General features: G+C 39.8%; 1 protein-coding gene across 1 annotated transcript in view; it reads right to left on the reverse strand.

Annotated features, from left to right (window-relative positions):
* Nucleotides 1-12302, reverse strand: part of lamc1 (laminin, gamma 1) — a 65316-nt gene that overhangs the window by 24488 nt on the left and 28526 nt on the right. Inside the window, exon 2 of the mRNA XM_036596031.1 lies at nucleotides 5563-5867. Coding sequence (XP_036451924.1) covers nucleotides 5563-5867 — 305 coding nt within the window. The remainder of the gene's footprint in view (nucleotides 1-5562; nucleotides 5868-12302) is intronic.

The following is a 12302-nucleotide window of genomic DNA, read 5'->3' on the forward strand; positions in this document are numbered from 1 at the left end:
TTTGTGCATCTTGTGGAAGCCACACCACGAAGAATTGAGGCTGTTTTGAGAGCCAAGGGAATCCCTACCCAGTATTACTATAATGTTCCTAACCAAGTGCTAGGTGAGTGTATATGGTTCTTATAAGAGAAAATGAACTGTTAAGAATAAAGTTAATTCTCAGAAATCTCAGCATTCTCAGTACAACAGCTAATAAAACCTATAAAAGCGTAATGCAGACAAAGTTTCTGATCTGAAGAGCAGTGAAGCAGGAGTACAGTAGTACAGGAGTACAGTACTGCAGTCACATAGAGTCCTAAAACAAAAAATAGCTCAGAGGAAGGAAAGACACCTTAGAGGAACCCCCCCTTTCCCACTCCACAGTCCCCCTGCACTCCCCCCTGCACCGGGATACTGTCCAGCTGAGATTATGATATGCATGCTGCTCCAGAAAACTCTCAGCCTGCGTTAAACACACATATCACTGCATAAATTATCACATGGGCCAACCACATGCTTGAGCACATAGCAATAATTCAGTATCCCACAAATTAGCAGTCAACATCAAATCCTGAGAGAGATGGAATAAACGGCTCAAGTGAAAGTTTGAAGATCATCTTAAATTTATTTTATGTAAATTTATATTACACTTGTCAGAAAAATTCTCATTATATTCAGAATAATCTGCACCATGGGAGTGCTTTTAACCAGCACAACTCAAAGATTTACCTTCCAAATTAGAATAATGTGACTAGGCTATGCTTCTCGTATTGTCACCTTATATCTGTATGAGCAGTGGTTTGTGTAACAGCAGTATTTCATTCTGTTACTAATCACAGTTTGCTTTAGAATTTAAGAAATAAATTAAGCAAATGATGAAGGTTATTTAAGCCTACATGGCTGCTTGTTGCAGAGCAAACCTTTAGTGCTGTCTTCACTCATCACTTCTATTATGGAGCAGACAGGATGGCTATATGACGCCACAGAAAGGTATCCATTCCTAAATAAAGAGGTCTTGGCTTTGGTATTAATAGCTTAATGCCACATGAGAAAGTCTAATATGGAAGTATCTGGCGACAGGGCTAAATGTGTGCTTTTTGTGGAGGTAGACTGTCGCATGTTAGAGGTTAAACCAACAATACACCTAGCCCAATGGCAAAAAAACAGAATGTGATCTTTCCAAAAGGTCAGCAAGATATACTGCCTATTCATCACACATAATAAGATACTGTCCAGTCTTTCCTACAGACTTGACATATATTTTGGTACTGAGGTGAGGAGTGGAGGGAGGGGTGCACTGACTCTAAAGCATAAACAAACAACAAAATTCATCACAACAACAACAACAACAACAACAACAACAACTTTTTTTTAACTAAACAATGTCTGCACTCGGATATTACAAATGCACAAAATTTTTAATCTTCAGGATTATTTAGGTATATTAATAGGACAATTACAGGCTTATTTTATGTCTTTAAGCCTTCCTTGACATATTTTTCTCAAGTGAAACTATAAACTGTATATATAAAAACGGATGGTTTGATCTGCTGCCTGGCTCAGTTCTTATCCGGCATCTTTGTTAGTACTGTAAAAGATGACGACTTCGATATGTTTGAGGCTTTTTTATCAGTCGTTAAACACAGTCTGTAAGGAGAATAATAGCAAACTGAAATGTTATCTGACTGATCTCACTGGGTTAAACACATGTCGAAAACGAAGACATGGTGTAGACCCGAACAATGTCTTTTATTTCAATATAACCCACTGAAAAGACCACAATCCACTTGTCTAAGGTAAGTAATTTCTTCTTCTCTCAGTAAGACCTAGGTTTTTTTTTCTTGGCATTAGCCACCATTTTATTTTCTTTACAACTGTTTTTAATACAAGCTAATGTTTCTAATGTTGTGTTTTGGCTGAAATGTGGTTTTGTGGTATGTGAACAGGTATTCCAGGACAACTACGAGTGTTCAGCGTCCACATCTCAGAAAAAAGCCTGTAACTGATGGCTGCTGGGAAAATGTAACTCTTAAGTGAATGGTACACTGACTGCTGCAATATGTAAAAAATATTATTCCATTAAAAATTCCACTGACAAGCTCTAAATATCCAGTTAGCCATTAATTTAATGTCAAAGTAAATGCAAGATACTGTATAGGCACTGTATAAGAAGACTGGATTGCAAGACGATTTCACAAAGTCACACATTTTTTCTCCACAATAAAATGTCAATAAGCTCCACGTTTCATAGATCCATTTGGCACACAGTGCACACACAAACAGAACACACACACACACACAAACAGAACACACACACACACACACACAGAACACACACACAGAACACACACACAGAACACACACACAGAACACACACACACTTCCAGCTGTGCCTGTATGCTGCCAAGTGCAATCAGAGCAGGGTTGGGAAACCTGGGGGTGTCACCTAGCAACATGTTGCAACTCTTGGCAGCGGTCAGCGAGCGAGAGGCTCCACCTGGCCAGAGGAGGAATGCTTTCCTTCAGCTACCACCACTGCTACCAGCTGGCAGCACGAACTTCACTTATCTCCTGTCTCGTCTTCCCTTGTCTGTATTCCTCCCCCACATCCTCCTTACCCAGTCTCCTTTCATTCCAAATCAGAACCACAGTCACTTCCACTGTCCTGCCACTCTCTAGACGTGACTAACATTTCCATGGAGGGGGCTGCAGATGACTCACTGACTTGCTATTACAGCTCTCCGTCACTGAGAGTCAGTGTCTAAGAGGGCTTATATGTGTGCAAATGTACTTTGCATCCCACAGTAGCCTTTGGGGAGGACAGCAGGTACTCAAACTGCTAGAAGGAAAACCTTTTAGTAAGAAACCTCATTCACTGACGTCTTATTCCCATAGACCTAAAACTTGTGGGTGGTTTGTTTTTTACTACAAAAGGCCTCAAGTGGCACAATCCAGCTTGTTAAAAGAATAAAAAGAAAGAAAAAAAAAAAGGGTATCACACAACAATAAACACTCTTTAGTTTATGCGCGCATGCCAGTTTTCTTTCTCCCTTCCTATTATCACTGTTGTTATTATGTCTAGAATTCTGAATGAAATTTTAGGCTGTGTCTGAGTGTGAGCGTGAGAGCCAAAGAGAGAGAGAGCAAGAAAAAGAAAATGAAAGAAGAAGCAAGAAAGAAAGCAAGTGTGCAAGTGAGAGAGAGAAGGTAAGACAGAGTAAATGACTCAGCAGAAAGTTTAACACATTTTGGCGAATATTAAAGGCCTCAGCAGACTTCTTGCAGAGACGACGTTCGTCTGGCTTCAGCAAACAATGTGACGTAACTGCAAAGAAAACAAACAACCGCAGACATCGTGCGGAGGCTTCGTTCGCCGTGACGCACACATGGCAGCTGGGCGAACTCCGTGGACGAAGACACTACGCGACAGAGCCTGTGATTGGTCGGTAAAAAAGAGGCGAGCCATTAAACAAAGATGGATGACTTTGAGCTTCAGCAGACACACATAATATTTTACTGAGAAACACGCATTTGTTAAATAAACTATGAATATCTCCTAAATGTAAGATAGTAAGTGTGTTATTCGGTAGTACTAACTAGTACTAAGCACCAAAACATACAGGTTCTCTTATATTTAGGTTCACACGAGGTCGAGGCTAAAGTTGGCTTTCTATTCACCAGCCTCTTGTTTGAATTCTCCCGTTCCACCTTACATGGTGGCAATATTCTGAACTCCAACGTCGCCATAGTAAGAACTGTGAAAGAATCATTTTCCAGCAGTCATGAAACTTATCATAAAATGTCATAGCGTCACGGTGGAGCATCCGCGACAAGCAACACGAAACCGCTGACTGTATGAGAACTTGTATGCTCAGGAAGGCACTTCCGGCTTCCCACAACCCTCTAGAATTTTGTTTCGCAAGAAGTATGCTGAGGCCTTAAGGATGATCTGTCCGCAGGGCTCCAGACAAACTTTTTTCTTTTCAGAAACACCCCAAAAAATATCAGCCATCCTAGAGTGAAAACTGGATGTCCAAACCATTAAACTGCCTTTTTTGACATTTTCTTCCATTTTTTTTTAATTATGATGTTATGGATTCCCAAAAATGACAGACGTTAAGCAGCAGAACACATGCTGAGCACACGTGCACGACGCACACATATAGACCACGTTCACACCTGGTTACTTCATGTGACTAGTGTCTGAATTGTTTCCTGGTAAGATTTTTGCCACATGCATTTACAATTGGTAGTCAAATGCATCTCCGGTTAGTCTGAAATCTGATTGCTGTGTGGGACATAATATGCAAATCTGCTCATTACGCGTGGGTGCGTTTACACTTGTATTTCTCAGCTATATCCAGCTATAATCCTGATACTCAAGATGCATGAAATGACCAGGTGTAAAAGGGGTTATAGACTCACAATGCATACAAAACACATCTATGACTACACGTGTATCAAAAGCTCTGCAACTAAATCTGTAATGTTTTACAACATCACGTTATGCCTTGTAATGAACTGCATTACTGAAATGTAAAACATTTCTCTAAATTCGGAGTGCGCATTTTAAAGTACCCCTTAAAAAAATATGTGCATTGTAATGTGCATGAGAAATGCCTAGCAAAGAGTAATTATAAACAATAATTAACATTTGATTTATTATTATTTACAGTTGCCTGTAAATAATATAAAATAGAGATGCGCACACAACAAGGGGGCAGAAAGCAACAGAAAGCGGCACTCTTTATGGCAAAAAGCAGCGCTCTTTACGGCACAAGGTAACAATGACAGAGTTGTTGTGCTGTAAACTCCACCAAACGCAGAGAAGATGGTTGGAGAATGTTTAATTTCCCAATGGGAGCTTAACTCTGTGCAGTGCAAACTTTGTGTATTTTTTTTGATAGGGTAACTGGAAAATCAACATATCCAAAGAGCAGTTTTAATACTAGTAGCACTTTCTGATGATTTAGACAAGGCTGAAGTCAGCTTTCTGCTCGCCAGCTTCTTGTTAGAATTTTCCCATTTCACTTTAAATGGTGCCCGAGTAGGCAGAGGCCTGAAGCGCCAGAATGTAACTGCCGCACAATTTAAGGAGGAACTACAAGCTGGTAAATAAGAGTGTGAATTCAGCTTTGTGTGATTTAGGCCATCAACATACTACCTACAATTTTGAGAAGAGCTCTACCTATAAATATGTCTATAATGTCTCTACCTATAGAGCAAGATCATCACTGTGCACTGGGGCATAGCTTGGCGCTGAAAGGGTTTAATGCTTAGGCACTATGAGACATTGTTGGCAAATCACTGAACGCAATGAACACTTGACTCCAGAGAAACTGCAAAACAAAGTAAGAATATCTTTTTCAAATGTCTGTTTTAGGTTTTGTATAACCACCACGCAAGCTGTAACTTTGCCTCGCATAATAAGGTATTTGTGATCAGCTAGTTTTTAGCTTTTCAATCCACTTTTGTCGTCCGATTTCGATTGGTAACCGACCGAACAGAGAGTCACGAAAGGAAAGGCTACCTGCTAATTTCAGCTGGACAATGGGAGGGACGGGACAAATGCTAAGGCCTTACCTGCAGCACAGGGCTGTTGTCGAAGTTGTATGCGCTTGGCCGACCCTCGAGTGTGGAGAAGGCCACGTTTCCTCCGGTAAGTGGTGAGATGTCGCTGAACTCGTCTGTGCAAAGCGCCTGCTGTTCATCCTCTCCAGTGCGGATGAAGCCACGGTTCACCTTGCTGTAGGTTTTCTCACATGAGCCGCTGTAGTACTGGTATGGGATCCAGGGACCATCCTCGCTGGTACGCTTGTAGATGGCAAAGCTCTCTGGGCGGCTGGTGTGGAACTTAAGACGCACGTAGGTGATGTCAAAGGCCTTGCCTGTAGAAGAGATCAGATGATGAACAATATGGCAAAAATATCACAATAACTGGAGAGATTTTGTGAAACACAGCACATAGAAAAGTGTCAAATTTTTTAAAAATAAAAAAACTGCAAGTACAATAATATTTTTCCCCAGTTAAGCAAGACTATCGATTCTATCTTGGACATTCAGCATTGCTGGGATTCAAATTCATGTCCTAACAACAGGGTGAAACCTTAGACAGCTATGCCATTGGGAGCTAAATCTCTTTATAATGCACCATGTCATTGATCTCTGTTGTGAAAGTGCTAATGACACCCACGATATGCTTGAAAAGCTTATCACCACATAATTTATTGTGATAACAATATCGTCATACCACCCACACCTAGAGTGTTCAAACAGACACCGCAAAGTGCAGTTAGATTGCATCAGCCAGTGGGACTGACTGTCAATGGAAACACAGTGGGTGTGTTCTATAAACAAGTTTTAGCAGCATATGACTGAATAAAAAAGAAAACAAAAAATAAATAAATAAGAAAAAAAACCTACACAGAACATGTAAGAAAGTGATTAGAGCCTTGTAATATATAAGCAAAGTAAGCAGTCCTGCATGGGAAATGCACAGATAACCAGAAGATGAACTAGAGATCATAAAACATGAAGACTTTACAGTACAGATGCAGACAGGGAAGACATTGTTCTGACATGAAGGGCGCAGAATGCAGGCATAAACATTAGTCAGACAGAATTGGCACCATCTGTTAGCTGGAGGGATGAAGATCAGACGCAGACAAAGCAAAACCAAGAACTATATGCACTTATTTATAACCAGTGTACAGTTTAGCGTTGCCTGTAGGTGACTGCAGGTAATTAACTCAACCAGATGGAGAAATGATCACATAGATATAGACCTTCTAGAACCCCCATGCAGAGATTAACGTTAAAACTTTGATTATTTCATTAATCACAAAGACTAGACAGATCAACATTTTCACCTGAAAACACTTAACACACTTACTACAATGACCAGTATTTCTCTTATTTTTTTGTTAGTTATTTTAGTTTTTTAAGGCTGAACATTAGATCCTCCGAAACTTCAAGAGTTTTTGTTTATATATGATTAGTCACTAGTTAACTCATACTGTAGAATGCATACGTGACAAAATGCTTCACAGTTCATTCAGAAATATAGCAGCAAACAGAGAGAGGAGCAGGTTCTGTTATTCAAAACAGCCGAGGGAAAACGTCCATTTTGTGTGATAAGCTAATAAAGCTAACAAGTGCCACATAGATGTTGATGATGTCTCAATGACCTCTACAGGAGGTATGTTTCTCCTCAATGGATGATGTGCCCACATGTTATTTGTCAGAGAAAATATTTTCACTGTTTTTGGCTCTAGCTAACAGTTGGTTCACCTGGTACGCCTGGATAGAGCCGCGTTATAACAGCTTTCTCAGTCACGTCCTTAATAACACATCCTTGGCAATGTGCTCACGTTCAGGTACTCTTTGCTGTTCTGGAGCAGCAAAGTGCAACATAACATACTTAGACATAAATACTAGCAAAAATGTCATGTTTCGCTGAATTGTTGGCCTCTATATTTCTCTGAACTGTCTTCCCACGATAAAACATGACGAATACCCGAATACTGGCACCTCAACCAGTTACTCGAGTACTTGAGTACCCATACACATGCCCTGTTCATACAGAGCCAAAGAATAATTTGCATACATGTTTATAGAAATGTATTAAAACTGTTTTAACAGTTCTTTAAACCAACACTGAATACTATACAAATAGATGTGCTTTTGATTATTAGGGCCTGAAGAACACCACTGGAAGTTGCTTGCACACGTCTGTAAATAGCCGGAAGGGGGCAGTGCCATAGTGGAGCTGCACGTCTATTATTAGCTCCATTCCCAGCACATTTTTTTTATTTTTTTTTTATTTAGAGCCACAGTGGACATGGAATCAGAATTTAGTGCATCTTCACATTTGAAAATAAGACTGACGATTTTACTTTAGGCAAAAAAAACCTGCATCACACAGATAAACTAAACACTATGACGCAAATGTTGGTCTGCCTGCCAGTTACATCCTCTCATCCAAGCCAGGTGGAGTTTATACTCGTCAGAAACATTGATGAATAATGAATGAATGAATGAATGAATAAATGAATGAATAATGCAACATATCTTTTATCACCCCTCCCTCTCATCAAACATAATGGTGAAAAAGCAAACAACTGAAAAACAAGACCTGAAAGGCTGCATCTCATGTTCTGAAATCAAACAGGTGGATATGAAACACCGCTCTAAATTGTGCAGTAGAAGCAAGGGGGCGACAGCTTTAGTGTGGGTCTTTTTTTCACACCTTCAAGCAGCCTGGGTCCCCCAGCAAAAAGACTGAACATGTACGAACATATTTATCAAGCCCGAGCAAGCTAGGCATGTTCAAGATGACTGTAAATGACGACTGAAGGGAAATAGTATGGAGAGATGTCATTCATTTTGTACGAAGAAAATGACACCATCTTTCAGCACAGCCACAGGGGGTGCAGAGCGGGGGGCGGTGGGCTGTGTTTGCTTTAGCAAAGAATTTGCTCTCCAAACAAATCTGCAAAAACTAAAAGAGAGGAACAACCGTGCGTTAAGCAAATAGGCCGAGTTATGTGGAGATAAAGGCCAAACAAAAAAGCTAGAGCAGAAGGAAGTTTATTGAGACTGGAACAGACCATTCCATCAGAGCTGTCTTCGAGTGTATTGTGGAGACTACCATGATGACAAACCTGCTAACTTTCACGAGACCCCTGCCTACACATCAAGCTGCCAAGGTAAAAGTTCACTTAAGAGGGAGAAAACAGTTCACAGCAGGTTGGATTGGACAACGAATCTAAAGTTACTAATAAACAAAAAAAGAGGAATGAACCGGCCAACGACTTCTCAAGATTAAAGATGTGATAAAAGCAAACCTAACAAAGTTAGCAGCACGCTTGACGAACCACAAAGTACAAGTTAAACTTTACTTTCAACTGTACATACTAATGAGTTTGTCCATGAAACCAGCCAACGCTGCACTTGCAGTGTTCAAGACACACAGGAGCAAAGCTCACACCAGTGAGTGCAAGGCATTTTTCAACAATGCAGCAGGCAAATCTGGTAAACGCTCACGTTTCTAATGAGCCGTTCAAATTCTACTCTATATAAATTGTTGGCACCAGAACAGCTGTGTATTTCACCACAACTTTTATCCTAGAGTTTTCAGGCCATGCCCTTACCTTAATTTGCCTCTGAGTCATAACACACTGCTGGGATGTGTGGATTTAAAAGCACTAGCTTTCCTGTGGACCAGGACAATTATAGCATGACTAGAAAAAGGTAAACAATGAACTTATGATGTCTGTAAGTAAACTGGAGTTGATGCAGCACTTTTCACTTAAATTTATGAGGCGAGTGACGTGACAAAAACAGATGTTCACAGTACACAATATGCATCACAATAGTTTTAATAAGGTTTGATAAGATTAATTAGGAATTGAGAAAAAAGCCCCAGTGTTGCAACACTTAAATATAAGAAAATTGTTGGCAAAAAATGGTCAAAAATGGTCATTTAGATTTTTCAACCGAAAGAGAAAAACCCCAAAGAAAAAGCCACTTTAAAAGGAGCTGAAGAGATCTTTATTTTTGTGCATAACTACTGTGTATGACCAGGAACCACTTTAGCTGAACTGAAACAAACATGCCGAAACAAGCCAATCTTGCTTATTTTATGTATTTTTGTATTTATTTATTTTAGTCAAAAAAAGGTACAGTAAAAAATGCACAACTGTTGATAGTGAAACCACAAGGACTCCTATTAAACCGCTCTGCAATGAAACAAATAAGTGTTAAAGGGCCAAAAGACATGCATGAATGACTGAAGGGACTTCACTGCCAACAGCCGTAGACACTGGGCTCTCATTTCTGAAGCCACCCCCACATCCTCACAAAACAAGACAAACGTTTGACAAAGCGAGTCACAGCTAAGAGAATGTATAGCCGTTTTGCAAACAAAGACCGTTCATCTTACTAACATGGTGGTGGGCGCTCTCAGGGATCAGGCAAAGAGTATTTCAGCACTGAAACCAGATGTTCACTGGAGCACTGCTAGGGTTCAGAGGCATGGCCAAGGCCAGATTCAAGCCCTATGGGATGCAAACAGTCACACTAGCTCTGAACTTCCTGTGTCCTGATCACTCCAAAACAGGGGTGTTACGTTCTCAATTTCACAATATGATAACTCAGCCAGAGAAGTTTTCTCAATGTTTCAACATATTGAGCAACTACTAAAAAACACAAGCTTGTGAAAAATTAAAGACACAAATATTATGGAATACAAACAGCACAACTCACATATACACTTAAACATTTTGCATGGTCATTACCCTTGGACATTAGTTTTAAACCATTTTTTTGTCCTTTTAATAGAATATTTTCATATTTTCTTTTACTTGCGCAGGGAGTTCTGCATTGCCTCTCTCTCTGTACAACCTTGTATAAGAAACAAACAAAAAGCAAAAGTATACAAAAGGATTTAACCCCTTGTCACATTTAAACATTTTGCATTTTGAAGCAAAAATTCTTCAAAGTTCTTTCTGAAATATTCACAGGCTACTGCTTTGTTTTTCATGACCGTGGTTCTCAAATTTGGGTTAATTTTGGTGGGTGTCATGGAATGGTTGCCAAAAATAAAAAACAAAAAAAATAATTAAAAAAAACGGGCAGCTTACAGAGTCCTTTACATTTGATAACATGAATGACTAAAGAGCCTTGCCACAAATAGGTTGGGAAACACTAATTTGAGGAACTTCAGTAAAATTAGAACTTGAAAACAGATGAAAATACACAATGATTTGTGTTATTAAACCATGGGGTAACCATCAGACAACATACAGTTACTACACGTGAAACAGCGAACCTGTAAGAAGCCTATTCCAAAGGCTCAGCATTAATCGCAGATTTTAGTTGCCTTTTCAGTTCTGAGAAGAAAAGCAGGAATGCAATACAGTAGTCAGACTTCAGTTCTGAAACATAAAGGAAGAATGTGAAATGCCAATACTTTCACATTTTCAATAATGTGAATTTATAAAGGTCTGGATAAAAATGACACAGCCACGTATCACTTCCTCTGGTCAGACAACAGAATCTGGACGTTCAGAAAGCTGTTATCCACCACAGCTGTAGAGGAAGCAGCCCCAGATGTCTCCTAGACCTGGGAACTAGCCTGAGGAAAGCCTTCTGCTCACCAAGATCCCAGTTGGGGCCAGAATAAGACTAAAGTACATGAGTATGGAATGTGAGGAACACTGAAGCACAAATAAAATGTCATCATACTTTCAACACGAAGAACAAATAAGTGGTATAACCCATGACAATTACCACTGAAAGTGCCCATCTGATTCAAAAAGCAAGACGTAAGAGGAGATGCTACCTGGATACAGAAACCTTTCATAGTCACTTAATATGTCAATCCAAACATTAATATACATTTAAAATAAATGTCAGTAAAAGTGCATAAGTATCCATATTCACATTTATAGCACAATATGAATAAGTCACTAGCAATTCAAGTGAAGCTAAGAGTGCCTGTTTTTGCACTTCTCAAAAGACAGTTAACCATGAGTTTACTCAGACTTTAAATGAATAGCAGTTTTATGCAAAACAGACAAAAAGAATTCTGTTTCTCCTTCCAGAACAACGGAGTTATTGAAGTAAATATCAAGAAGGGTGAATGGAGGACAGGAATCGCAAAATCATAATGTCCTTTTGTATAATCCGCAACATAGCGTCCTGCAGAAATACTGCTAGTTACAAAATGTAACTGTGGGTCTCTGGATACCATTCTCGCACTGAAGATGTCCAGAAGGAGTCGTTTCAGGATACTCAGTGACTGCCAACTTTGGTAATCATCCATAATTTTGAAAATTACAATTATTAATTTGCATTCAATTCCTATTAGCAGACAGTGGTGAAAAACACAGTGGATGACCATCACAGTCACAAGGAATGTAAGTCCTGGCTCACTACTTAATGGGAGGCCACACTGACTTGAAGAACCAGGAGAATGCAGAGTGATGACTCTGTAGTTACCACACAGACGTCCTACAGCAAATCACCATTCAGCACTACCCAGGTCATGGTTATACTCCAGGTAGGATCTGGAGGCTCAAGAGATTCTAAAAAACAAATTCGTTGCAGTCACAGAAAAACCTCAATGTCTGCGGACGAAGGGTTCCTTCTGCTAAGTTTGTACTCACCAGACTTCAACAGGTATCAGTGGAAGGCCACAACCTAGCTGCAGTGATATGACCAAGGACTTGCTGTACCATCCTCAATGTCAAATTAGCTATGCTATATGTCAATGTAGCTGTTAATGTGTTCTAAGCATTTTTAGCAGAGCTACATGCGGT

This window comes from Colossoma macropomum, unplaced genomic scaffold (genome assembly GCF_904425465.1).
Source record: "Colossoma macropomum unplaced genomic scaffold, Colossoma_macropomum, whole genome shotgun sequence".
In the NCBI taxonomy this organism is placed as follows: Eukaryota; Metazoa; Chordata; class Actinopteri; order Characiformes; family Serrasalmidae; genus Colossoma; species Colossoma macropomum.